General features: G+C 38.6%; 1 protein-coding gene across 1 annotated transcript in view; it reads left to right on the forward strand.

Moving 5' to 3' along the window:
• POU6F2 (POU class 6 homeobox 2) overlaps positions 1-19,515 on the forward strand; it is a 451,279-nt gene extending 431,764 nt beyond the window's left edge. The window contains exons 8-10 of the mRNA XM_036231030.1: positions 6,337-6,505; positions 15,368-15,536; positions 19,009-19,515. Of these exons, the coding sequence (XP_036086923.1) occupies positions 6,337-6,505; positions 15,368-15,536; positions 19,009-19,513 (843 nt within the window). The 3' untranslated portion in view covers positions 19,514-19,515. The remainder of the gene's footprint in view (positions 1-6,336; positions 6,506-15,367; positions 15,537-19,008) is intronic.
• The last annotated feature ends 7,877 nt before the right edge of the window (positions 19,516-27,392 follow it).

Here is a 27,392-nt window from a genome sequence, read left to right on the forward strand (position 1 = left end):
ATTGTATTCTTCATTTCTAACTGGCTCCCTATTATGTTTTCCATGTCCATTTTTATTTTCTTTTTTTTATCTCTTTGTTAAAGTTCTCACTGTTCATCTATTCTTCCCCTAAGCTCCTTGAACATTCTTATAACTGTATTTTGAGCTCTGCATCTGGTATATTGTCTCCATTTTGGTGAATTCTTTTTCTGGAGCTTTGTTCTCTTCTTTCGTGTGGGACATGTTTCTTTGTCTCCTCATTTTGTCTGCCTCCCTGATTCTGTTTTTATGTATTAGGGTAGGGCTCCTAAATCTCTCAGTCTCAGAAAAATGGCTTTATGTAGTAAATGTGCTGTGGGCCCCAGTGGTGCAGTCTATCCTGGTCACCTAAGTGAGCTGATCAAGGTGTGTCCTTTGTATGAGTTGTGTGCCCTCTTGTTATAGTTGAGCCTTAGTTGCTATTTTCATGTCAATGGGAGGAATTGATCCTCAGGTTGATTGGTTGTAAGGAATGGCTGATGAGATGAGCCTACATAGCAGGATTCACTTAGGCAGGGCTCTGGTGCCTGCCCAGTCTGCCCTTTGGGTGTGTCCTCCTCAGATGCAGTCCTAGGTTGTGCTCCAGTCCCAGTGCTGGTCAAAGCAAGCCACTGGTTTTGCCGTCCCAAGTTCAGCTGCAGCCTATACACTTCTGCGGCCACCTGGTAAGAGTCACCACGCAATCCACAAATGGCTGCCACCATGCTGGGCTTATAGGTGCCTCAAGAGGCCAAGCCAAGAACTGAGGTCAGCTGTTTCTAATGCAGGGCTTGGGGCTGCTCAGCAAGAGATACGAGGCACCCTGAAGCCAGATGCTGCTTCTTTAGGTTTTGTGAGCCTTTGGGAGGTTTTAGAAAAGTCCACAGTAAGATCCAAGACAGTCATTTGTATGGAATGAACCACTGGAAGTAGCTTGAGTAGGCCCATAAATTGGGAGAGGCAGGATCTCAGGGAATCCCCTAAGCAGCGTGAACTGTGTGATTCAGGTTGTTGGAGACTCAAATATGGTGCCCACCTGTCCACACACCAGAAGGGGGCGGACTCAAATAAGGAAAAATAGATACTGCCAGCACTTCTGTCCAGGGGAAAGCCACCCCTCCAGCTCTTGCCTTGAAGTCTGACAATTCAGTGTCTCTCTGTGTGTCCCTGGCTCTCCTCAAGCAGCTGCAATGGCACTGGAGCTCAGAACAAGTGAGTCCATGTCCATCATTGAGTAAATCTGGCTGTGGACCCTTTCGGAGGAACATCTGCAACTCCCACAGCCCTCTGTTTCACTCAGCCACAATCCGCACTGGTTTTTCACAGCCAGAGGTTGTGGGGATTTCCCTTTCCAGCACTGGAATCCAGGGCTAGAGAGCCCAGCGTGAGGCTAGGATTCTTCATTTGGAGGAATAAAGGGAGTCTGTAGCCAAGATAGCCCTCTCGATTCTTGATTGCCACACACAGGTGTGGGACTGGACAATTTTGTGTCTCTTACCTTCCTACTAGTCTTGAGGTGACCTTTTATGTATGTCTCCAGTTGTATGACTTCCGTCCAGCCAGACTTCAGGAGACTCCCAGTGATGGTTGCTCTGTAGTTTCATTATAATTTTGGTGTGGTTGAGAGACGAGGTCTGCACAGCATCTACCTTCTAAGTCATTTTGATCATTCCTCCTGATCTCCATTTTTTATAAGGACACCAGCCATATTAGATGAATTCCCACCCTAATGACCTCATTTTAACTTAATTACTTCTTTGAAGACACTATTCCAAATGTAGTTACATTCTGAAGTACTGGGAATTAGGACTTCAACAAAAGAGTTTAGCAAAATTAAGCAAAGAACAATCTATAAGAACTCCATCTGAGATGTGTCCCAAACTATACCATTATATTATATTTTTAGATAATGTTCTAGATACCTAAGATCATCATATTTTCCTTAAAATATGAAATTTTAAATACTTAGGACCTATAGAAAATAATCCTAAACTAGAAAAATATTGAAATTTTTATATTAAAAAAACAGATGTGTTCATATTGATAGATCATGATCTGTACTAGTGCTGATCAACTCTAAGGTGCAACTCACCATAATCAGTTTGAATACATCTCATTTGTCTCCGTACCTCCCAACTAGAGCTTCCTACTGTTCCCCTGACTCATAGTTGCTCATCTTCAGTGGTAGCCAGGGGCTGAGGGGCTCCTAGCAAAAGGAATGCTGGCTTTTGAGTCAGACTTACCTAGATTCAAAGCTCACTTATACCAGTTGTGTGATCTCGGGCAATGTAATGAAATATTTCCTTTATAGAATCTTCTAAGTTTCTCTTTTTCTTCAAGAAGGAAAAGGAATAGCTTTTTCTTCATGCTTCTAGTTATTCCCTAACTCCTGAATTTTCTTTTGGTAGTCTATTCAAATTTTTGTGGCCAGTTATATTTTAGGTATTTATGCACCTGCTTCTTTTGCCAATAATTATGCAATACAAGAATGATTTTAACAGTCATCAGTGTCAGCACAAAATAACATGTTAATTTTAATTAAATATCATTTTTCTAATGCTGCTTATTTAAAGTATGGTAAGTATAGAGATCCAGAGTTGTTTCATGAAGTAGCTTAAATCTGTTTTCTCTTTTATTATTAGATATATAATAGATGATAGATTAGGTAGATAGATAGATAGATAGATAGACAGACAGACAGATAGATACCAAACATAAAATTTCTAAAAATTAGTGCACAAAGTTATTAAACTTACAATATCAAAGATAGGGCTATTCTTAGAGTTTACCTGAAAGAATTGAAGTTTGGGGAATGGGAGGTAACAGAAGTGTTATCTCTAATGTTCTCTTTTTCCAAGGGAAGAAATTATGAAAGAGAAGTTGATCTTTGGGATGTTTTGATATGTACAATAAGCTAGTCTATCTGGGCTTACAAGTGATTCTAGAATTAATAAATACATGTCTATGGCAGCGATTGGAAGGAGATATATGGGCTCTGTTAGGATATTGCTGCTTATATAATTGTGACCCTTATAAGTAAGAATCTTTTTGAATTTTTATTCGTTTTTCTGAACTGTCTGGTTGAACTCTAAGGGAGTAAGCAAGACACCAGTGTGCCAGAAAGAAAGAAAGAAAGAAAGAAAGAAAGAAAGAAAGAAAGAAAGAAAGAAAGAAAGAAAGAAAGAAAGAAAGAAAGATTTTTAGGTATTAGATTCATTTCCCTTTTTGACTATATAGATATAGAACAAGCTCTTAAATTAACTATTTTTTTCCTCTCAAACTCCTTTTTCTGTGTAGCTTAATGCATAAGCCCTCATTTGCTTAAGAGCCTCCTAAGTGAGATTGCACCCTAGTAATTTTTTCTTTACTGAGTTGTGTCTGAGAAAGAAAAATTTTGATTATTGTCTTATCCAGTTCTTTTATGGTACTTTACCACACCCAGGTCCAATAAAATATTGATGAAATGGTAAAACTGAAGACTATCTCATGATTCAATAATTCTGTAAAAATGTAAAAAACTTTTGTCTAGTAACAATATTTAGAAGAACAACTCAATAGGTTAGAGGGGGAAGACTGACATGCAAATATCCATCACATTTTATTAAGCAAATTAAAAATAGATTTGATCTTTAATGTGCATCTATACAGAATAAAGTTTACTGGATTCATTTGTAGATTATGTGCTCAGTGGATTGGCTAATTACTTTAGGCAGATGCTTGATGCATATTAATTTGGATACCATGTCAGTTATAACTATCTTTGGTTCACAATATAGCTTCCACTTAGCACTACTGAGTAACAATAAAAATATTCACTTGAAATGCAACCGTAGGCAATTCTATAGGGAAAACAGCATGGCTTCCTGAAAGAAGCCCTGACTTACAAGTAGGAATCTGGATTCTAATGTGCAGCAGAAAACATGACCTTGGCCTAATCGTTTACTTCTCAAAATCATGCAAAGCCACATTTTCCACATAGGGATATCGTGTGAATCCAGGGAGCAAAAACATTACCACAGGGGACCAGAAGGGGAATCGCCCCTTAAGCGCATTTCCAAAGTAGCACCTTACTAACAATTGCTCGAAGGTAAAATGTTAACTAATGGTTAAAAACACTTTAGGGAATTAAAAAGACTGATATTCTCAAGTATTGGAGATAACGTAGAACAATTGAAATTCTCATACATTGTTGGTGAGAATATAAAATGCTACAACCACTTTGGAAATCAGTTTGGCAGTTTTTTAAAAGTTAAATATGCATTTAACTAGATCCAGTAATTTCCACAATTCCACTCCTAGGTATTTTCATAAGAGAAATGAAAACATAAGTGTACAAAAAGGCTTGTAAATAAATGTTTATAATAGCTGTATTCATAATAGCCCCAAGCTGAAAATAACCCAAGTATCCATCAACTAATGAATGGACAAACAATCTATGGCCTAGATATAGATATAGATATAGATATATACTGTAGAAATAGATACATACTGTATATACTATTCAGCAATAAAAAAGGAATGAGCTACTGACATATGCAACAAAATGGATGAATTTTAAAAATAGTATTCAATCACAAGAAGCCAGGTACAAAGAGTACATGTTAGATTATTTCATTTCCAGAATAATCCCAGACAAGTTCCTCATGGAAGAAAGCAAAGCAATGGTTATCTGAGGATGGGAATTGAAAGAAAATTGATTGCAAAGGGGATTAGGTAACTTTGTGGAATAATGGGAACATTCTACAACTTGATTGTGATGATAGTTTCATGGGTGGACATACATGTGACAAAACTCATCAAACTATATGCTTGAAATGGGTTATATTTTATTATGTATAAATTATATCTCAATAAAATTCAATGAAAGAAATGAACACACGCACACACACACGCCTGCACACACACACGTGCATGCGTGGAAAGCAATGGCAAATATGAAGTTGAAACTTCCTAAGCTGGCTTTTAGATCCTGAAGTGGTCAAAAGTTGGTGTCTGTTTTGTAGTTGGCTCTCACATCAAATATCAGGGCCTGACCTAATTCTACTCCCAGGCTGATTTTCTTTTATAAAATCTTCTTACACCTCTGTGAGTGTGATGATGACTATAAAAGCACTTTGTAAGCCAAAAAGTACTATGTCCAATCAACAAAGGTGGCAGGTGGCCATTGCTGAAGCCAATTGTGCACTTGCTCAGGGTTTTGGGATGCTCTTTGTGTCAGCTTTCTAGGAGGGCACAACAGAGATCGAGAGAAATCCCTCCCGGGACTTTAAGTGGACATGGCACCTACAATCATTTCCTTTTCCTTTCTCCTTCTTCCCCTCAGCTGAGCTCCTCTCACCTCTCAGAACAACAGTTTTTCGATAACTTGTAAAGAAGTCGTGAATAAATAGACATAAAGATAGCCTTCTTTTAGGCACACAAAATTTTTTTAAATTAAGTAAGTTCTTATTTGTTGTATTGTGTCTAAGAGCTGGAGCCCAGGATCAGACTTCATTTGTCTAGAGAACAGTTCCTCCACACCTGCTGGGTACACCTACAAAACCTCTAACTTCTCAGGGCCTCAGCTTCCTTGTTTGTAAAAAGTAGTTCAAAATAATACCTGCTTCTTGGGCTAATGTGAGCTAAATGAGAGAGGTGATGAAAGTCCCGAACAGAGTGCTAGCACAGAGTAGAAAAACAACAACTGAGACCTATAAATATTAATAGATATTTTTGTCCTGTTGTCCCAATTTCCCTCTTAATTTTCTATAGAGTATTAGAGAGCATTTTTCCCAACTCTATAGTAATAAACTAGACTTTTGTCCGAGAAAACAGAAAGTTTCCATTTACACTCAGACTAAGTTGAAACTTTCCTAAAAATGCCAGTTACATAAGAAAATGCTTGAGTACACCTTTATAATTGAGTTTTGCATTTTGAAATGATTGTAAGCATTGTATTTTATCTTTACATCCTTGAGAAGCCTGTCAAACACGTTGTAATTGTCTGAACAATCAGAGAGAATCTAGCTACACGCCATGGTCAGGAAATGGAGAAAATTGGGTGCTCTAGCAAGCCAAGTAGGGACTTAATAATAGATTCAGAATTACTAATAAAATGCCTGTCAAGCAAGCAGCAACATATTTATACACACACACACACACACACGTGTGTGTATATATTTATTTATATATATATATATATATATATATATATATATTCTGCCTGTTGTGCAGGATGTTTACTTTTACTTTTCTTGAGAAGTATATATTCTTGGAAATAAAATGATTCAACACCAGATGAGACTTCTGCTTCCTGGCATTTTCACTCATTTGTGTATTTTTTTACATCTCCCCGTGTAGCTTCACCAACCTTCCCAGACGTCAATGGGTCAAGCAGCCTCCCAAGGCAATCTTCTGCACCTGGCGCACGGCCAAGCATCCATGTCCCAAAGCCCCATCCGGCAGGCTTCCTCTTCTTCCTCCTCATCCTCTTCTTCTTCAGCTTTGAGTGTGGGCCAGTTAGTCAGCAGTAAGTATCCTTTCTGGCTCCATTAAATCATGGTGGCCTTCTTGTTGCCTGTTTGCAATGCCTTTCTCTCTCTTTCTCTCTCTCTCTCTCTCCCCTTCCCTTTCCCTTTCTCCCTCTCTCTTATTCTCTCATCCTCAAAGAGGAATTAGCTGGCCCTACTAAACCAATATTGGGATGAAGTCCATGCCCCAGGCCAGAGGGTTCCTTTGGGATGCAGGCACCAAAAGCACACCCCCCTCCAGGAGTTCCTATAGGGGACTGGTTTCCATCTCAAGTGCTTTCTATGTGCTGAGTCATTCCTGCCCATATCAGAAGGAAGAAACTGATCAGCTTGCAGGACATGAGCCACATAGCCCAGAACTGAAATTACCAACAACAGACATTCAGCTCACAGGTCAGACTGCTTTTCTGTGAATTTGAAGATCTCTGATCTTCTGTTTGTAGGTGTCAGAAGAAATAAAAGAGAGCATACCTGTGGGTGCACAATGATCTGCCTCCAGTGGCATGTGGGGGAAGCTGCATGGGCTGCAATCTAGTGGAAAATCTCTGGACAACCATTCATAAAGTAAAACAATTTTGCTTCCCTGAGTAGGCCATATAGATATAATTTTTCGAAACGGTAGTTGGCCCTAGGTGAAGATAGCATATGTACTATATGCAAATAAAAACATGTTAAGATGAATGGGACAATGGTCTAATTTAATGTTAGTTGTTCATGTTTAGTACAATTTTTACCTATATGTAAAATCTCAGAACATATGCATAGATTATCATTATCTAGGGTCCAAAAATCCAGTAGTTATAAGTTTAAAGGGATAAAGCACTGCATAGGCATCTGTGCTATAAAACAAGGACACATATAAGTATCTATGTTTGGTCAAGTGTCATGAATGACCTGTTATAACAGGAATAGTAGGGATCCTCACATATCATGGGGTAAGTCTGGTAATGCACAACAAATGGAGGGTTACCATGTCCTCTCCCCACAAGCAACTCCTCCAAAAAAGAATATGTGTGTGTGTGTATACATACACATATATATATGTATATATACATATATATGTATATATACACACATGTCATTCAGTATATTTGCATGTGTTATATATGTATGTATATATACACTAATATTTGAATATTTGTACATATATACATACATATATGTACATATATTCATTATATGGCTAATTCAGGCAGGAAAGATACTTATAGAATAGAGGACAGAATGAAGGATTATGGAAAGATATTAGAACACCCAAGTACTTTGGTAAACTAGGCTGGATGCTCTTAATCTTATAGATGGGTCGACACCAAACAGTTTCAGGATGAATATGGAGTTTGCCATCAATCTGTTATTTTAGGTTGTTTACATATATAACCCCTCTCATTTGGGCCAGAAACTCTAGTATTATTCAAATAAAATCATGGATAAAATTTATTTAATTATAGCCAGATTTTTCCCAATCAAAAAAAGCTCCTCCACAGGGTTGTTGTGGGGAAAAATTCAAACTTTGTTCCAATTCGATATTCTGCATAAGTTTCTGCAAAATATTTTATTTCTAAATAGCAGCAAGATAATAAATTTTGGATAGGCTGTTAAGCTTTGGTACTGAAAGAAAAGGAACTGAGATTGAGCACATTATAGAGAATAAGTTAAATATGAATAAAAGTACAAACCACCCTACAATAACAGCATTTTATACAAGGTAAACACTCAATACATGTTGGATGGGTAGTGAGATGAATAAATGGATGGACAGGCATACAGATGAATGATGGGACTTTGTTCTCTCTAGTCACTGTTTCAAGCTGGACAGAAAAGAATTTTTCCTTTTTCAGAAATCAGTAACAGAGCTACTTAATGGGCCAGATGGGACTTTAATTGTACGATGGCCAACATGGCATCTAAGTTCTAGGTATATAATGAGCAAATCATATCACATATCTTTGACATAGGATATAAAGAACTGGGAGAGAGAAACTCCTTTACCACATGCACTTGAAGTAGAAAACTCCAAACTCACATGCAGAGCCTGAAGGAGGAGCCTTCTCTAGAAGATATGAAAAGTCTAACAGTACCACCAGGCATCAGGCTTTACATAAATCCATTGCTAGACTTACAGTTGCTACAGATTTTGAGCATGTTGTTTAGTTAATTCCCTTCTGTCTCAAAACTACAGAATGAGTAGCATGTAGAGTATGTTCTGATGCCGATTACCCCAACAAACCTCTGTTCGAACTTTCTTTTGTAGTTTTCAAAGCACTTTCAATATTCTACTCATTCAGTACTTATAGAAACTTAAAGTACTCACAACAAAGTATTATAAATTCTGTTTTTAGGTATTGAAGCTGGCATCAAATAGATCCTGAAAAGTACAATCCAACTTGACTATCTTATGTCAGAGGAACCAGATTCAGTTTTAGTTGAAAGACCATGATACCTTGTGTGACACATGTAATGGGTGACAAAGTCAGGATGATAAGCTAAGAAGTCTGAGTTGATGGATTGTACACATTCTATGCACCACAGAAGCCATAAAAGAAAGGATACTTAGACATACATTTTATCCTTACTGATTAAAGCATAGGCTTTTCTCTGAACCAGTGTGAAGAGAAAAACAAGACATCTTGCATATTATTAAATTTATATTCAAGCATGAAATATTCAATTAAAATTATTTTTGTCTGACATTAAACTTTACCAGATCTGCAAATAGGCTTATGTGGAGAGACCCAACCCCATACTTCAGATGTATGTTATACAGATTAAATTACAGGAGAAAAAAAAGGGTCAGAGTCTGTCAATCTAGAAAGAGAAAGCATTTATCGAGCACTATGTGTATACCAAGCACAAGGAGTAAAAACAAAGCAAAAATAAGCAAGATTTTGTCCCTGCCCTGGGGAAGACCATGAACTGGTTACAAAGAAACACAGAGGACAAAGCAAAACAAATGCCGTAATCAACCTATGTGTAATGACAATGAATACATAGTATATGGTAGTCTCAGTTTTAGAAGTTGAGACAGAACAAAAGTACTTGCTAGAGTAGCTAATCCTTGAATTGAGTTGGATCCATTGAGAAGTAACATATCCATCCATAGGCCAAGGTCATAGTTTGAACCAGGTCAAACTGGATTTGAACCTCGGTCAAAACCTTAGTCAACGAACCCTCCACGTCATAGTCAAAGACTCTCACCTTAGAGTTGAGTAAACTGCCGCTGTTCCAGATGAACTGGAATGGGAAGATCATCCAAAAATCTTCCCCATTCCAGACAAAAGAATCCAGAGTTAATGTGTTGGTAGTAGTAAGAAGATCTTCATGTGCAAAGAACACTACATCTGGGCTCAGAATTACCAAATATGTGCACACATTAGAACATCTGCACAGTACCTGTTCACAGCACTTACACAGCTTGCCCAGTGTTAAACCTTGCTCAGGCCCCACAGTCATAGAGGTAAATAGAGTTTCTATAAACAGGACTTTTGGAAAGCCTGGTAGAGTCAAACAAATAACTTGATGAACATCTCAAATTGGCTTAAGATTTATACAGTAATGTTTAAAAATAGGTAGATATAGGTTTTTCAGTTCTTTGCTGAGTTCGATTTATTTTGGTTTTGCAGTATACTTCTCTTAAACCCCTGACCTATAAACTTGATTCTTGGACAGCAAAGGACTGATAGTCAATACTAGAAAAAACAAAACTCTAAAGTGAACATTAATATAGCTTATGGTGATAATTCATGGCACAGCGGAACCCCTGATTCATATAATCACAATTCACACCATTTTCCACAACCCAGTTGAAATCACCATATTGCAAGTAAGCTGTTGTCCCAAATTGCATTGCACATTCCCAAATGGTTTCTTATTTCTCAGAAATATTTGGTAAATATACCCACAACTTGCTGTGAGAATAGCACTAAAAAGCAAATGGTTGTTTACATAGAGTAGTTAATTTATACATTGCAGCTGCTTTAAAGATGCATATTTCTCTGATTATGATCCTACAAGCAGAGGTTGTACAGGATGATGTTGAGAGATGGTGACTATTCAACAACCCATTTAGCGAACCCTTACACTAACAGTTGGAAGGAATTAAATTTTTAAAATTGCCCAAGCTAACAGCTAGAAGGAGTTCAATTTTAAAAATTGAGCAAAACAAAATGTCTGTCCTGGTCAATCCTGAGCACTTAGTTCAGTAGGAAGCCAGTGACCACAAAACTAGGTTCTTTTTCGCAGTTTGCATTTAGCTTACATAACAATCTTCTTATTTTTCAACCCATACATTCCAGATTGATTTGGGAACTGTCATCATTATACTTAAGAGTCACTGCCAGTTTCAATGTCAGTTTATTCTAAATCTCCAGACCAGTTAGTTCCCAGATAGGTTAATCTCTGGCTCTTCTAGCAAGGGTCAGATTCAGGGTGGAACCTAGCAGTCATTACAATTGCTTTCTGACCCTGTAGATAATATATTGGCCTGACTTAATCTGGAGAAAACTTCTGTAAAAAGTACCACTTCCTCCTTAGTGCATAAAAACCCCAGACCGGGTTGCCCTAGAGCTGGTTAAATGTGTTAAATCCATCTTACGCAGGATCTGAGGGCTCCCTCTGCTATCCCTACCAAGGTGGCCTCAGATTCTTCTTTAAAATTAACCCAACCTTCCTGGAGCCAGGAGAACGGATGATGGAAAGTCTTGTTGACCTACCCCAGGATGGAATGTCAACCTCTGAACTAGATTGAGAGCTGAGGTGACATTCTAAGGAAGCTTCCACTTACCACACTCAGCTCTTGTCTCCTCTCCACCACTAGAAAAGCATATATTCCTTAAAGAAGGAGAACTGTTCCAAAAGTGCTAAAAACACAAGAGTTTAAGATAGAAACTTCAGGATATAATACACACACACACACACACACACACACACACATACACACATATATATGTCATCATCATCTTTTTTATTAGTTCAAAACATCTTACAGACATCATCTAATGAATCATTTCAATGTGTGAAGACAAATCACACATGCAGTAATCAGGGTAAAACTAATATTTTTCAAAGAGTGAGCCCCTTCTTTGGTTGGAGAGAATTTTGTGGTCTTGAGGCCCATGAAGCAACACCATAATAATACATTTTGCCATCTGATTTGATTGGGAAGAACACTAATATAAAGAAAGTCGAGCAGCAATCAACAAATCTCTAGCAATCGACAAATTGCATGAACAGAGATACTGATTCCCCTCCTTGCGTCGTTGTCCAACAGACCACCACCCTGTTTAAATTTCACAAGAAACTCTATCTTAGCAGCTCTATAAGTAGAACCAGGAAAAAGACAAAAGTGGAAAATGTGTGAAGGGAAGAAGAAGGAATTCAGCCTCCCAGTGTAACAAATGTCTGTGTGGGGGTCATGGAGACCACTGGGCTCAGTAGGGGAGGCACTCACATCTCTGAGCTTTAGAGTAAAGTTCGATAACAACACTGTCCAATGCATGGGGCTAAGAGTCCACAACTTTCTTTTCAACTCTGATTATTGTCAAAGATCTGGCAAAAAGCAATCTCACAATCACACACAAACACAAATTTAGTGCCTGTGCTTAAGGAACTAGTCAGGAGACAAACATTAAAGGCAGCAAGGAAAGAGGAAGAAATAAGATAGACTGGATTTACAGAAAATTTAGCCCAAGTCATAAACCTACCCAGTACTGCACTACCAAGTCTGGTGGCAGAACAGGCCTTGGAACTGGAGTAGATGAGGGAAATCCTTCCAAATTAAAGACCAACCTCTCACATGCTGGTTAACTCAATTGATTCCTATTGATCTAGAGATGGGACTAATATTTCTACAAGGGCTACTTAGCTTTGTCAGAGAAAAATTCTGCTCCTAACTCCAAACTACACTGGCCACCCAAGCCCACCGGCACCCGGACGTTTGCCACTTGCAATGGTATATGGCACAGCTGGGGTTGGGAAGGGCAAGGACTGGACACCTGCCCAGTAGACCCTCCTCATGGTTCCTTCTGTCCACTGGTTTTATACAGGGGGTAGAGCAAGTTTTCTGTGCAGTGGAACCTGGTGGTAAAGTTTCCAAAGAAGACAGTGGCCTGCAGAGGGTGCCATGCCCAAACTTGATCATGAAGAGCCACAGAGAAGGCCTGTGTCTGTGGAGCCAGTGGTTCTCCTGCATTAGAATTGTCTGTGGTACTTGTTAAAAATGCACATCCCTGGGCTCCAGATGACTCTTACACCTGCCATATTAAGAAAGCCATCATCCTCAAAGCCATATTGTTAGAAAGGAAAGTCTCTGGCTTTCATTTTTTCACCATCAGTTTTGAGCCTCCACTGCCCACACTTGCAAAGCTGCCAAGCCCCTCTTCCCTCTCTCTTGGATAGGGGCCAGGCTCCTCTTTCGCTGTGCCATTTTGTATCAAGTGTCTCAGCCATTATTTTATTATTACCCCCCCCCACTCCCACCCTTACTCCCACCCCACAAGGAGCCTTTTACACTTTTTTTCATCATAATTGTCCTACTTCCCCTGTGAAATGTTAATAACCCCAATATGCTGCACATCTTGTTCTGTTTATGTACCGTGGCCCTTTGGGGGTAGCAACCATTGTACTATCTAGGACTTTTCCAGCTTCCCCAACCCCACCCAGAACCAGTTTCAGCCCCTGCATGCTCCAAATGCAGGGTCACAGAATGGGCTCAGCAAAGGAGCAGGCCTGAGGAGGGACGAAGGTGAAGTTGATGAGCTGCCGAAGGGGCAACCAGAGTCTGTTTCAGCTGATGCTCCCAAGTGCAAATGTGGTCCTAGTGCAGCCAAACCTCCTAACATTTCAAAAGAACGTGAAAAAATCTAGATTTTTCTTTAGAAATCTCTCAGTGTTTAAATGTTGGCAAGTAATTCAAAAACCATGTAAACACTAGGAAAGCTGAGTTTTATTTGCAAGCTGCCCATTTGCAACTTCTGCTCTTGGAATTTTTAAAGGAAGAAATGAGAAAAGGTGCTCGAAGCTGCCTGTGTGTGGATGTGACCTCCCAGAATCCTTAGCAAACTCTTCGAGCTGCTCCAGACTGCTACACTGGTGGGCTTTAAGATCCAGAGGGTAGCCTCCATCAGGGACAATCCAAGCAAGTCTTTCACTGACCAAGTGTTACTGGCTTTCAGGGAGGGGGGTGGAGGATTTGGGGAGAAAAAGCAGAATTTTAATTAATCTTAACCAAACCAGTTTTATAGTAATCCTCTACCCCTACCCACTCACATAGATTCTCAATGTCCTACACTGAAATATTCACCACTCCACCCTACCAAAACCCTTGCAGGCTTTGCTCTTCTCTGCATCTGTGCCTGTCTGCAGGCTGTTCCCACTGACCAAAACACAGCCCCTCCATTCTCTGAAAGCTGCCCAGTTGGGTAAGATCCAGATGAATCCTCCCTCTTGTCACTACTCCTTTCTCCATAAATTCCAGTATCGGTGTCACATCATCAGTTCTTGATTATACTCTGCCTGGTATTTTTCTCTAATTTTTCTCATTCATAGTGTTGGGCCTCAACCCTCTATAAACTGTAAACTCCATGGAGGCTAAAACTTCCCCTTCTGTTGCCCTTGCCCCCTCCCTCCACTCATTAGGGCCCCCAGGAGTCACTTAAGAAATGCAGACTGATTACAGTGGTTATACCACTTTTCAATCTTTCCATAATGAAATTATGACTAATGACATAAAAATCCTACAGGACTTTTTTTCAATGTGAAGATCAAGGTACAATGTACATCAATATTACTGTTTCTATTAAGAGTCCATTTGCCCTATATTGAGAGAATCTATACACGAAGCTCCAAGCCACCCACAAATTTGAACATTTTATTTTAAAGTCCTTGGGAAATTGATCCTTGAGATGCAAATTTTTTTTTTCATGATAACAAGAGTACCTATAACCCTGAGCCCAGAACAATATTATAGTCTACCACAGTCCTTAGAAAAGTACTCGAATTTACTGAAATTGATGGGTTATTGTGTAGAAACAGGAAGAGAAAAACTTTCATTTAAGTCTGTAGAATGAGATGAAGAACAATAGAGTCGGCCGGCAGGGAGAATGGCTTCACTCCAGGCAGGAATGAGCAGCACTTTGAAATCTTCCACTATCCCTGACCCATGTTGGCTCCAGCTTGGTGTGCACTTTCATTTATTCAGAGATCAGTTGGGAGGGGGTTCATTCTCCAGCTGTTGTATCATTTCCCTTGATAAGTCCTAAATTGATGGAGTTATCTGGCACCAAACAAAACTTCCTGCCGTAGGACTTTATTATTATGTGCCCTTTCCAGGGACAAAGGCATCTGTGTCAGTAAATTATTGTGAGGAGGTGGGAAAATAGTCTCAAAGTTTCATAAGCACACTCTTCTGAAGGCTTAATGTGAACATAAGAAATTAGAACATTATCATCTCTTAGTCTGGCTGCATTAGTGATCAGATGAAGGAAAAACACAAACCACTATTTACTTCAAGGGCAATTTTTAGCACTAAAGATTCCAATTAAGGTATTTCAAATGAAACCTTTCCATTTTTATATTTTTGCACAATATTTGAACATATTTATAGGCAAAATGGAGTTGCCTCCCACACAGCCTGTGGCCTGTGATTTTATCTGGGATAGAAATATCTTGAAAGATGATTTGTGGAGGTGTAACGAATTGAGGATGGGGACTTGGGTGCCTCATGTGGGAGACAGAGAACATTCTGCAATGTTGGTTTCCCTGCTGCTCTGCTACTGAAGAGAGCCACTTTCCTGTAAACCGTAATAACAGATATTACTCGGATGTGTGTTGATGTATTGATCCTATTTTTAAAAACATCTCCACAGATCCTCAAACGGCAGCGGGTGAGGTGGATGGGGTTAATCTGGAGGAGATCCGAGAATTTGCCAAAGCTTTTAAAATCCGGCGCCTGTCTCTTGGCCTGACCCAGACTCAGGTGGGACAGGCTCTCAGTGCTACAGAGGGCCCTGCGTACAGCCAGTCAGCCATCTGCAGGTAACCCGTGCCCGCATGCTGTCATCTCTCCTAGCCGGCCTGGGCCTCGTTTGTCCTTACAGCTCAGCTTTTCTTCTTCGGGTGGGCAAAGCTGGAGGGGTAAAATGCAGAAACAAAGTTTGGGGTGGCTATATGTTGGAATTGGTGATATTGATGGAAATGAAGGTACTAAAGCAGGTTTGCGGGTCCTGGCTTGATAACTCCTGTCAACTCACAAAGAACTTCCAAGGCTGTCTCATGGAAACATATTATCCCAGGCCAGAGGCTTTCTTCCTGGACTCACCTTCCTATGCAGCTGAGAGCCACTGTCACCTGTCCACAAACAGATGATTTAAGCAAACATAAATCTGCCAGTCGCAATTGGTGTTAACACTTCCACCATTTCTGTTTATGGTGGCTATCGGATTTTCCAAGAAAACACACCTTTAAAAAAATCAACCATCTTGTGACCTCGAAGGAATTTTTTAACTTGCCTTCTCAAGCACACCTTTGAAAATACATTTTAAAAAGAAGCATCTGCTTTACTTAGTTCAAAAAAGGGAAGTGGGGATTTGGCTTAATCTTGCCCACCCCTCAAAAATAAATAAATAAATGACAGAATCCAGCCTTGGTTGTGTTCAAGTTGATCTGGGTCAAGCCGCCAGAAGGAGATCTCGCACGTGCATGTGTGTGTTGCACTAATCCCATGTTTATGCATGAGGTAGCAAAGGCACTTCTGTAAGAGCTTTTTCCTCTTGGGCAATGCCTTATGAGTCCTCCTCCATCAGGAAAAGCCAAGAAACCAACTCCAAACTCATTTAAGTGGATTTTGTTCTTGGTGATCCATGAAATGCTGTCTTTTTATCTGCTCTTTATACTTTTAATGTATTCCCCAAAGGACGGAAGTGTACTTTTCCTGCAGTTTAAGACTAAGGTTATAAATAACATCAGTATGGGGTAGTAGCTTGCAGCTCACATTTTGCTCAATGATTTTCCATAAAACCCATTGATTGTTGTTAAATACAAAAAGCGCCATAGGACTCTCACTTCTATGGCCTCCCCTACTGTTTTTTCTTATAAGATACCTCCCTGTAGAAAATAACCTTTATTCAGTCTATACAAGGATACTACTGCTGGGAAATTTGTTTCAAGGCTTGTATATGTTATTCCAAACAACAGGTACTGAAGCATCAACACTAACAAACAGCATCAATGATATGAATACTGTTGCTCCCTGTTGGGAAACATTAATTTTGTTTCATCTTGACAGCCTTGCAGTAAAAGCGGCCACAAGTTTTTAGGTTGCTTCCAATTTGCTATGTTACTAAAGTCCTCTTTGGCTCATTTTTAGTCCTAAAATCTTATTTCCTTTTATTGGTTTAAGTGCTATCTAATGTTTTCACTAACACAGGTGGCATTTCTTGGGCATTCCCAAACAAACATATTGATTTCTAAAGTCTTTCCCATGAGAAGCCAAAAAAGTTATGGCTGAGACGAAAAGAGACCTTGAGAATTCACTATGTAACAGAACATGTCAGATGCCTTGATTTTGGGTGGGGGTTGGGAGGGTGGGGTGGGGGAGGTTCCTGGCTCCTAGGGTTTCCGTGATATAGTTTTAGGAGCTAACTACCAAGAAAAACATGAAAGTCTTGAAAGAAACCAAGATCTGGCATACAACAACTCAAGTAAGTTAAAGGGTGGGAAGGAATCTGCATTTGAGCCTGCACATCCAGGTATCACTTCTCCTTAGCTGCAGAGATTCCCAGGTGTTGCTTTGATGAGTCCCTCCTTAATAGAAATGGAAGAAAAAATACCACCAGTACACATGCCTATTGTAAGCTTTGTCCCCAACCATGGCTCTGTAAAGCCTGTTGTCATGCTAGCAACCAGTTAAGTTTTGGGGCTTTTATAGTGAGTGATGGTAAAAGGTGAAATACGGCAATTAACAGGACAATGAGAGCCTCAGGGAAGCTTGCCCACAGGTGACAAGCTCCTTAAATGAAATTAAATTATTTGTTCATTTTGTATTGAAAGCAAAATGTACTCCTTCCTTCTTTGACCAGTACTGGAAGTTGGGATTTTTGAAAATAAACAACTCATTGAACTATGCTTGGAAGGGAATACTATGGGAATCACATTAAAATTTGATACTATTTGCACTGCTTATCACAACATAAGATATCTAAAATGCAGCTCCAAATATAAGATTATGTCACATAAAGGAAGCTTATCCCTTTTTGCAAACATCCTTTTAAAACATACTCTACCTGACTAAAGCAGGTTTATTTTAGCTGTATGAAAACAGACTATAGTAATAAGAAGCACTCTGCAGTCAGACAATTGTTTGTCAACAGCACTGAACTTTAAAAGAGAGAGGAGAATTCTATTTATCCAAAGTTGTCATACTGGAAGTTTGTGAACTTGGATTTAGAATAAACAAATACAACATATTGGTATATTTCTGTATTTCATTGAGAATAAGCATGAATTTGATACCAGGATGATCTCTTAAAACACTCTATATATAATTTTGTCCAAGATGCTTCATATTTTTTAAAGTAGGTGGTGTAGCAAAAAAATTGCTGATGGTAATTGATATACAGAAGTACTCATCTACAGAAAATAATATCATTTAAGTACAGTTTGTAGATATCACACATTAAACACAGCTTGATGCCCTAGTACAAAAGGACACCATTACATTGGACTAGGTTTGGAAGACACGAGGTGGCCTTAGCACATGAGAGGAGGAGTATTCATAGTGATTACAATGTGTCCAGCTGTTTGAGTCCAGCAGTAAAGTAGCATGTTGTATTTGAAAAAGGAGAATGTTGTTAACTTAAACATGGTGAAAATTGTTTGTTAGCAGAGGGTGGGGATTGGAAGAGAGAGACAGAGTGAGAGAAAGAAGAGAGAGAGAAAGAGAGAGAGATTAAAGAGATTAAAATGAGACACAAAGATGAAAAGAGAATCACAGAAACTTGTCCTACTTACCATCACTATTATAATAGATGTAATATTCCTACAGTAAAGTCGATGGGGGGAATTTAAGGAAAACCAAAAGTAAAACGTAAAAAGAATCATTTTAAATGAAAGAATGTAATAGCTGTTGTCTTTGATATCATTTTGAGTGTTAATTTTTGCCTTAAGGATTTCGAAGATTGGGGAAATGGTGCTGTATGATTAAAACAAAAGCTTAGCTCTCAAGAGTTTACAGGAAAAAGATCTGCGAGTTTTGTTTCTGTCGTGACTGTTCGTGTGTTGTGCTATCTCCACCTTGCTCACCTTCATCTGTGCGTGGGTGTGTGGGTTGCATGCACTGGCATGAAGCATGTGGGCAGGGTGGGTGCTGGCTTGAGCAGGGACGGCTACCTTGCAGCTGGCTGCTAATATGGAGTGAATTTGCTCTGCCAGTCAGTCAGGCAGGCAGGCAGGAGGCCCACCCTGGCAGAGGACTCAGTGTAAGACTGTTCTTTCTCAATTTTCCCCTCAGACACACCATCCTGAGAAGCCACTTTTTCCTACCACAGGAAGCCCAAGAGAACACTATAGCTAGCAGTCTGACAGCCAAACTGAACCCTGGCCTTTTGTATCCTGCCAGGTTTGAAAAGCTGGACATCACCCCTAAAAGTGCCCAGAAGATCAAGCCGGTGCTTGAGCGGTGGATGGCTGAGGCTGAGGCCCGCCATCGAGCAGGCATGCAGAACCTGACCGAGTTTATCGGGAGTGAGCCGTCCAAAAAGCGCAAGCGGCGCACCTCCTTCACGCCCCAGGCCCTTGAGATCCTCAATGCCCACTTTGAGAAGAACACACACCCCTCGGGGCAGGAAATGACCGAAATTGCCGAAAAGCTGAACTATGATCGGGAAGTAGTTAGAGTTTGGTTCTGCAATAAGAGGCAAGCCCTGAAGAACACAATTAAACGCTTAAAACAGCACGAGCCGGCTTCGGCCGTCCCTCTGGAGCCCTTAACAGACTCTCTGGAAGAAAACTCCTAAAGGGACACCCACCCAGAATCAGAAGCAAACTCCACAGAAATTAGACTTTATTCTTGAGATATCACCATAAATAATAATAATAATAACAACAATTAATTAATTAATTTAAAAAATATTTAAAAATAGCCCCAGCCACCCTTCTTATAAGTAAAAGACTAAGAAAATTACCAAGAGGATGAAATGGTTTATATATGTCCATTGATTTTCCAAAAAGAAAAAAAAAATTTTTTTGAAAATTTTTAAGCAAGAAATACACCACATTGCAGGTGTGTGTGGTAGGATGTCTCTCCCCCGCCTGTCTTCCCAAAGCCAGTTTTTTAATGGACTTAAAATGAACCAAATAACCACATACTTTTTTCCAGTGTATTATGAAAATGTGGACACATTTGAAAGAAAAAGAAAAACAAAACTAAACCAAAAACAACAGACAAAAACTTTTATCTGTTCAAAGCGAATACAAGCCTGCCACCTGGAGGACGGATTGAATTCTTTCAGGTTCTAAGTACTGATTCACTATGAAACCTATTAACCAAAGTCAAAACCATGGCATTGCAAACAGGATCGTCAGTCTGCTCATCTCTGCGTGTAAAGTTGTGTTACAGATTTTTACATTTGTACTTAATGGAAAACCAGGAAGCGTGATTTCTCCCACCTTTCCCATCTACTATCACCACCTATGAGGTGGGTTCCATTGTTGAAGCCATTCCATGAGGCTATTTGCTTTTATTTTAGGTGAACGTGGTTCTTTTTTCTTTTCCTTTGTGGATGTTGTTTTTTTTGGGGGGGGGGGGGGCGAGGGCATCTTGGATCGTGTGCCAAAGCATTCATTGCTTTCTCCTCATTATGACTTGTGGGTTTGAGAAAAGAAAACGGACTTTGCATTTCTCGTTTCCATTTTTCCATCTCCTTCATGCGCAGCCTCCAGAGTCTGCTGGAAAGCCACAGAGTGGGAATGGTGTCTTTTCCACTCATATCCCAGTGAAATGCAGGAAAGACTCCAAAATAACTAGGGCTTTGCTCAATGAACTGTCAACACTAGTATAAGCTGTAATTGTGCTCACTGTTCACACCAGAGTTTGAGATTTTTTTCAGTCTGTTGGCTACGTATATGGAGAGCTGACCAAAACTAATTTTGTAATATAAACATAAGCTGCACATTTGGTTCAATACTTACATCTATGTTATGCTTCTGTGCAAAGCAATTTCTCTCAGAAGTCTAATAGCCAAAGAAATGTCTCAAGATTTCAGTCAAAATACACACATAGCATGCACACACCCATATACACACACAGAGAAAACAGGCCGAGAGAGAGAGAGAAAGAGGGAGAGGGAGAGAGAGAGAGAGAGAGAGAGAGAGAGAGAGAGAGAGAGAGAGAGAGAGAATGTGACCAGTTCTTTAAAGGCTATCGTGTATCCTGTAAATCCCATTTTTCTGCTACTACTTTCATTCCAAGCACTGGTAGACTTTTTTCAGAGGGGAGCAATTGTTCTTGGGATATATAAACGGAGCAGAAACTTGGCAGACAGATTTAAACAACTGGAATTGGGCTCTAGGTTCCTGAGGGGGAAAGGAGTTTTAACAATGAAGAGCCTCCACTCAAAGGAAAAATATAGAAGTGGCTTATCTAATAGCCTTCACTATTAGAACTAAGGGATTATTTCAGTTTTCAAAAAAAGTTACTCAAAAGATCTGTGGGACAAAATAACCAAATAAGCCAGAAGGAAAAGCTGAGGCGGAAGGATGGCTGTTCTGGTGAGCACTTGTAAACCGTGATTGGTGTTTTCCACAGGTAAAGCAAAAAGGTGTTCATTTAAAGGAGTAGGCCAAAGAAAACCATCAATTTGCCTGCTGTTGAAATATAAATATGCCTGAATAATTAATTAATGAGCATGCACATGTACTAGCTAGAAGCAAATTATGAAAGAAAAAAGAGTTGCCCAACTGACTAGATAAGTGTTTGAGGCATTTCTTCTTGTGGCTTATTTGTTGGTTGTGTAAATGCAGTGTTATAATTGACCCCCTCTGTCCAGATGATTCATGCAGCAATCAGGACATCACCAGCAAGGAAACCCTAAAAGAAAAATCCTAGAAGTAGAACCAGTTGCTTGTAAAAGTATTTCCATTTTGCCAGTCTGATGTTAATTGGACCATAGCTAACTTGATTTTCAATGCCAATGACATTGTGGTACCCATTTCACCACCTCAAAAACTGCACAAATGCCAACAACCCAGAAATCCAAAAATGTATTGATTAAACAGATTTTGTATTCTCCTAGGATCTGCTCCAAATTCTATAAAGAAAAGCTCCCAAAGAAGAGACGTTAACAAGATAACATATGATGGATACTAAATGTTTAAACATATGCTAGCAGCTGTTACATAAGGTCTGCTCTGTTTAGAGATCTATAATTGGGAGGGTATAACTAGAACAGTGAAGATATAAAAGTAGCCTTCCAGAAAGGAATGAAAAAGAAATATATTTATCCCACAGTCATAAAACCATTCATGTGCAGTTATTTTTTTTACAGTTTTATAATTTTGTATTGTTTTATAAATTATTTATAAGGTCTTGTAATGCTTCTTATATTAATTTTTTACAGATAAATTTTTTGCTACAAGGCATAAAGAGGTGCCTGAACAGATTCTTAGGAATATAAATTATAGTGTGTAACTCACAAGTTTTCAGGACCACACTTATTTCTTAATTTTATTATGACATTTCATATCTCCACTAATGAACAACCTCGTATGTCAATAGCATTTAAATGTCTTTTATGTTTCCATGAACTAAAGGTTAAGGTTGCCACTAATAAAAAATAAAAGCCACTTCGAACATATGTGATTGTATTTCAAGCTTCAATATTTTTCTTACATATTTTTAAATTATTGTCATCTTCATTTTCTTCATTGGTGAAAAAAAAGAAACAACTGATGTTATATTTTAAACTTGTTTGTGGGCTTTTTTTTGTTTTTCAACCAAAAAATATTTTGAATAGTTGAGAGTTTTAATTACATTGTAAGGTTGTGATCTCTTTATGTTGTAATCACATGAATACACACACGTGCGTGCACACGTGCGCGCATGCGCACACACACACACACACACACACACGCACACACACACACAAAGGAGAGAACAAAAAAGCAAAAGGAGCTAGGAAAAAATAAAAAAACAAGTAGAGGCGTATCAAAGAACTCAAGCTATAACCAAAAAGAAATTGTAAAATGCCTTTGCTCATCTTCTCTATGCTGGACCAAAGCTCAATATTTGTAGGTATATGCACATTGTATAGATATGGCTAAATGTTGCTGACAATCTTGCAATACTAAACTGTTCCTATTTTAAGAAAAAAAAAAAAAAGAAATACAAACTGTTCATCAATGTTTTACCTCAGCACTCTACTTGTACCCAGTTAATGACCAAGCTTAAAAATAACGGAGAAAAAGGAAATTGATTTTCATTTCAGCGTTTGACTGTAAAATCTGTTTGGATAACATTTTGTAATGAGCTTTTTGTCATGTGATTTGCTTGTCTTCAACTTGAAATTATGTGAGGCACATTTGTTTATTTGTTGTTAAGAAAGTGATTTTTTTTTTTGTCCTACGTGCTGTGATCTAGACTGGTCACCAGGGTCACTGATGAGACACTAAAAAGGAGCTGCTTCTCCATGCCTGAAGCAGGAAGTAGGAACAAGGGCAGGAAAACAGACTGAGTTGTTTTGAAAAGTCATCATGATGAGAAGTTGACATGATGGACTTGTGACCAAAAAGCCAAAATGGATATTTAAAAGCTCCTTATTTGCTCTGACATTGAAACCAAAGCTGACTTATCTGCACAGGTTGCTTAATGTTTTAAAAAAACTGACAAAACTGTACTTAATCTAGAGCAATATCTGTATGGTCAGTAAAGCTGCACTTTGTGTTTTTCTTAACAGCTTCAGATCTGTCACTTTTAATTTGTACCATAAAAAATAAAGAATTGTTTGACATGAGCTTCTAGGCGAAATGTGTCCTGAACTCAGATATGTCATTTAAATTGTAAGCATGAAAATAAACATATGTTACAACTGCATATGATAAAAAAAGGAAGAGGTTCAAAAATGACTGGTTAATATCATGATTGTTTTAAATAAAACAATATATGAATTAGGACTCTTTGAATGCAAGTAACAGAAATTCAACTCAAACTTGATTAAACAGAAAGAGACCATACTGTTTGACTTCACTGGGAAGTCTGCTTGTGGACCTCAAGTACAGCTGGATATAGTGGTTCCAAGGATGTCATCAGCCTATCTTGCTTGGCTTCCTTCTCAGACAGAGATTCCAGACATTTAGTTATATACCTGTCTCTAAACTAAGCATCATGTTGGGGGATGGTGTACTTGAATCGGCCACTCAGGGTCACAGACCCACCCCTGTCTGTGAGGGATATGGAGCCTATACGATAACAACTCCACAGGACCACAGGGATGAAGGAAGACGTCTCCACAAAACCCAGAAGACAGAAACCAGAGTAGGGAGACAAAACCCAGAGCCACTGCAGTCTGCTACTAACACCCAGCTATGTGCCAGGTGTTGTAGAGAATTCTGCTGGGAAAGAGGTTTTGCTACTCTTAAGTAATACCTATCATTGCATCTTCTGGAAAATTTAGAATTTAGAATTTAAAACATGCTCCTACATGAAGTTTAATTTGGGTAGAAGGTTTGAGTTACTGTTGCTATATAATTTACTATCAAAAGGAAGATAAGAATACCTTGCTAAAAATACCAGTAAAAAATTTTTTTAATTAGAATCACAGTCTCCATACTTTTAGTGATGTTTAGCAAATATTTCTTATGCTATATGGAAATCCATATATCAACTTTATGTTATGATTGATAAGAAGTGCTTTGGAGCAAGCAACAGAACCAAAAATCTGAATGCCCATACATTACAAATGGGCAAAGAAAGTCATCAGGAAGCTCCCCAACCAATTTTAAGAGGAGCAAAAAAAATGCTGATGCTTCTGCTTCGTGGGTGGAAAAAGACAAAGCAAAGTCATTCTCAAGCCTTCTTTCCTCTAAAATACCCTAAAAATATTCTGGGTAAGCCCTGCCTATGATAATATTTATTATTATGAAATATGTTAGACATTAAAAACTCTAAAATGTCTTCTTTAAAAAGATAATCACCATTTAAATTCAATAATTTCATTTTCCACAAATATATGCTAAGCACTTCATATGTGCCAGAAGCTTTTATGTACTGGGGACTCAGAAATAAACAAAATGATCTTTGCCTTTAAGAAACTCATATTCATTGTGCAAAAACCAGTACTTTCTCTAGAAGTTAAAATCATCTCATGTTTCTTATAATATTTCACAAATACCAATTTCAAAATTAAAATGATGAAAAATGGTTCCGAGGCTGACTTCAAAAGAGTAAATGAATGACTGACAAGTCAATCACCAGTATCTGTTTTAAATGATTTTAAAAGCTGTTCCAATAATAATTTTCCACTAAACCAACCATATACATATAATCTATTCAGTGGCAAGTGTAGCAGGACAATAGTGGATGAGTTTAATCAAAAATCTATGGTTAGAAAGAGTTCAAAAGCAGTCTGTCATGAAGTAGATGAAACTAACCACACACACACACACACACACACACACACACACACACATGGACGTACACAGGTCTGGGCTCCTCATTCATTGTTCTTCCCTTTGAAAGGAGTCCAAGCAAATTGCACTTCTTAGATTCCTATCGTGTATAGGTATTACTGACCTCATTTACAAATCTTGCACTCTTATCAGAGATTTGAGGTCTGTCAAGTATGCTACTAATAAATGTTCTCATAGAGGAAGATCCATTAAGACTCACTTGCTTCTAAACTGACTAAACCTCTTAACTAATGCATCATGAAGTAGATCAGTGGGACTCAGACAAATACCCTCAGATCTCACGGTCACCACTTGGGCTACATCTATGACTACAGATAAAGAAAAAGATATTAACTAAATAATTTTTGCTTGTTTTTCCTTCCAGTTTTTGTTGTTGTTGTTGTTGTTTATATCTTCTATTATACAAGTAATCTACATTTGTTGTAGAAAATTAGAAAATACAAAGAAACAAAGCTATATACAATGTAAGTATAATATAGTTCAACCATTTATTTTTATATTGCTTTACTTTAACATTTATGGGCCGTTTTAAATGATTATCTTGAATTCAGAGACAGAATAAATTAGGAAATCAAAAATGGAACTTGTGTATCTTGAAATTCCATCTCTATGAAACACCACAGCTGCATGAGTTGTCCAAACTCAAAAATATTTAGTCATAATCCTAACTAAACCCATCATACAGCTCATCATGGAAGGAAATACAGTATCCTGAGACTGCTTCCATGCAGTCTTTGATAATCAATCCAGAGGCACTAGTGAAGAAAAGTAGGTTTAGTCATGAGATACGCATCCCCAGGTATTGGCAGGACTGTAGTGGCTGACATCATAGACTCTTTCTTAAGGTGAGACCTTCCACCTTACATTAAAAGAATGATTTTGTCTTCCAAACATATCAACTATTCATATATGTCTCCCCAACCATATCAACACCTTCTATGACCATATCATGCACACACTAAGCATTATACACATGCACCTCATAAAAAACCAGTCTAAGATACAACGGCATGGAAAAAAGAACTTAAATCATCAAAACCATTCTCTGCCATCATCAGATATTTTTAATTGTTTTTTTTTCTAGTAATGTAAGCTTCATACTTACCTTCTAACACACTTCCATTGTGCCATCAATGTTCAAATTCCTACTTTTCTTTGAATGTAGGGAGTCTCTACAGCCTCCCAGCTCAGCTCCTGAGAGGTTACATGTCTTTCTAAAAAGTATGTGAGCTGAAGCTTTTGCCATAAATATATTCTTTATTTCTGCTTCTAGAATTATCAGGCTCCTCAGGAGAAACAAAAAGAGGAAAAATGGATACATCTGAAAGCTCTGAAGAGGATAACAACAAAAGATTTCTCCATTATTCCCCTTCACAGAAAGCATTAACCTCTGAAGAGGGCTATTTACACTTCCTGCAGAGAGCAAAACACTGGGAGAGACACAAATGCCACCCACCCTTCCCTTGGCAGAGCAGCCAACTGACCCTGCTTCTCCTCTTGCTAGTCCTTTGCTTTCTGTTTCTCTCCTTTTCTGTTTCTCTCCTTTAAAAATACTTTGTCCTTACTGTCTCTAAAACTAAAAGAGTGAGAAACATCACCAGTTTAGCCATATGAGACAATTGCTGTTTTTTGCACACACACTTCCTCAACTTTTTCAGCCAGGGGACCCTCCTTACATTTTGTGTTCTCTTGGCTTGTTGCTCCTTCCCTATCTTCATATCCAAACTCTGATCAGCTTCCACAGTCCAGAAGAAAGGCCTGAGATGTGAAAAGATAACAACAGTGTATTTGGAGTTATGGTTACAATGAGAATCTATTACAGGGCTCAAAAACTTTTTCCGTAAAGGGTCAGATGTAGCAAATATTTTAGGTTTTGACAGCCTGACTGCTGTTCTAGCACAAAAGCAACCTTGGGAAGCATGTGAACAAATGAAAATGGTGGTGTTCCAATAAAACTTTACTAACAAAAAATAAGCAGATAACTGGATTTGAAATTTGCCCAGCCCAATCTATTAGGTTAAGTTGGTTTGAGGACCACTCATTCCCAATAAGTCTTTCATGGACTCTGGGCATGAATCCACCTTTTGCTCTACCCAGATACCCTAGGATTCTTTTATTTGTTTTCCATGCATCCCTCCACTTTCTTCGAAACCCTTTGTCTTTGAAATTGTATGCCCGTGACTCCTCTTCTTGGGGACTTCCTCAGGCTAC

The sequence above is a fragment of the Rousettus aegyptiacus genome, unplaced genomic scaffold (genome assembly GCF_014176215.1).
Source record: "Rousettus aegyptiacus isolate mRouAeg1 unplaced genomic scaffold, mRouAeg1.p scaffold_m13_p_13, whole genome shotgun sequence".
NCBI classification, from domain to species: domain Eukaryota; kingdom Metazoa; phylum Chordata; class Mammalia; order Chiroptera; family Pteropodidae; genus Rousettus; species Rousettus aegyptiacus.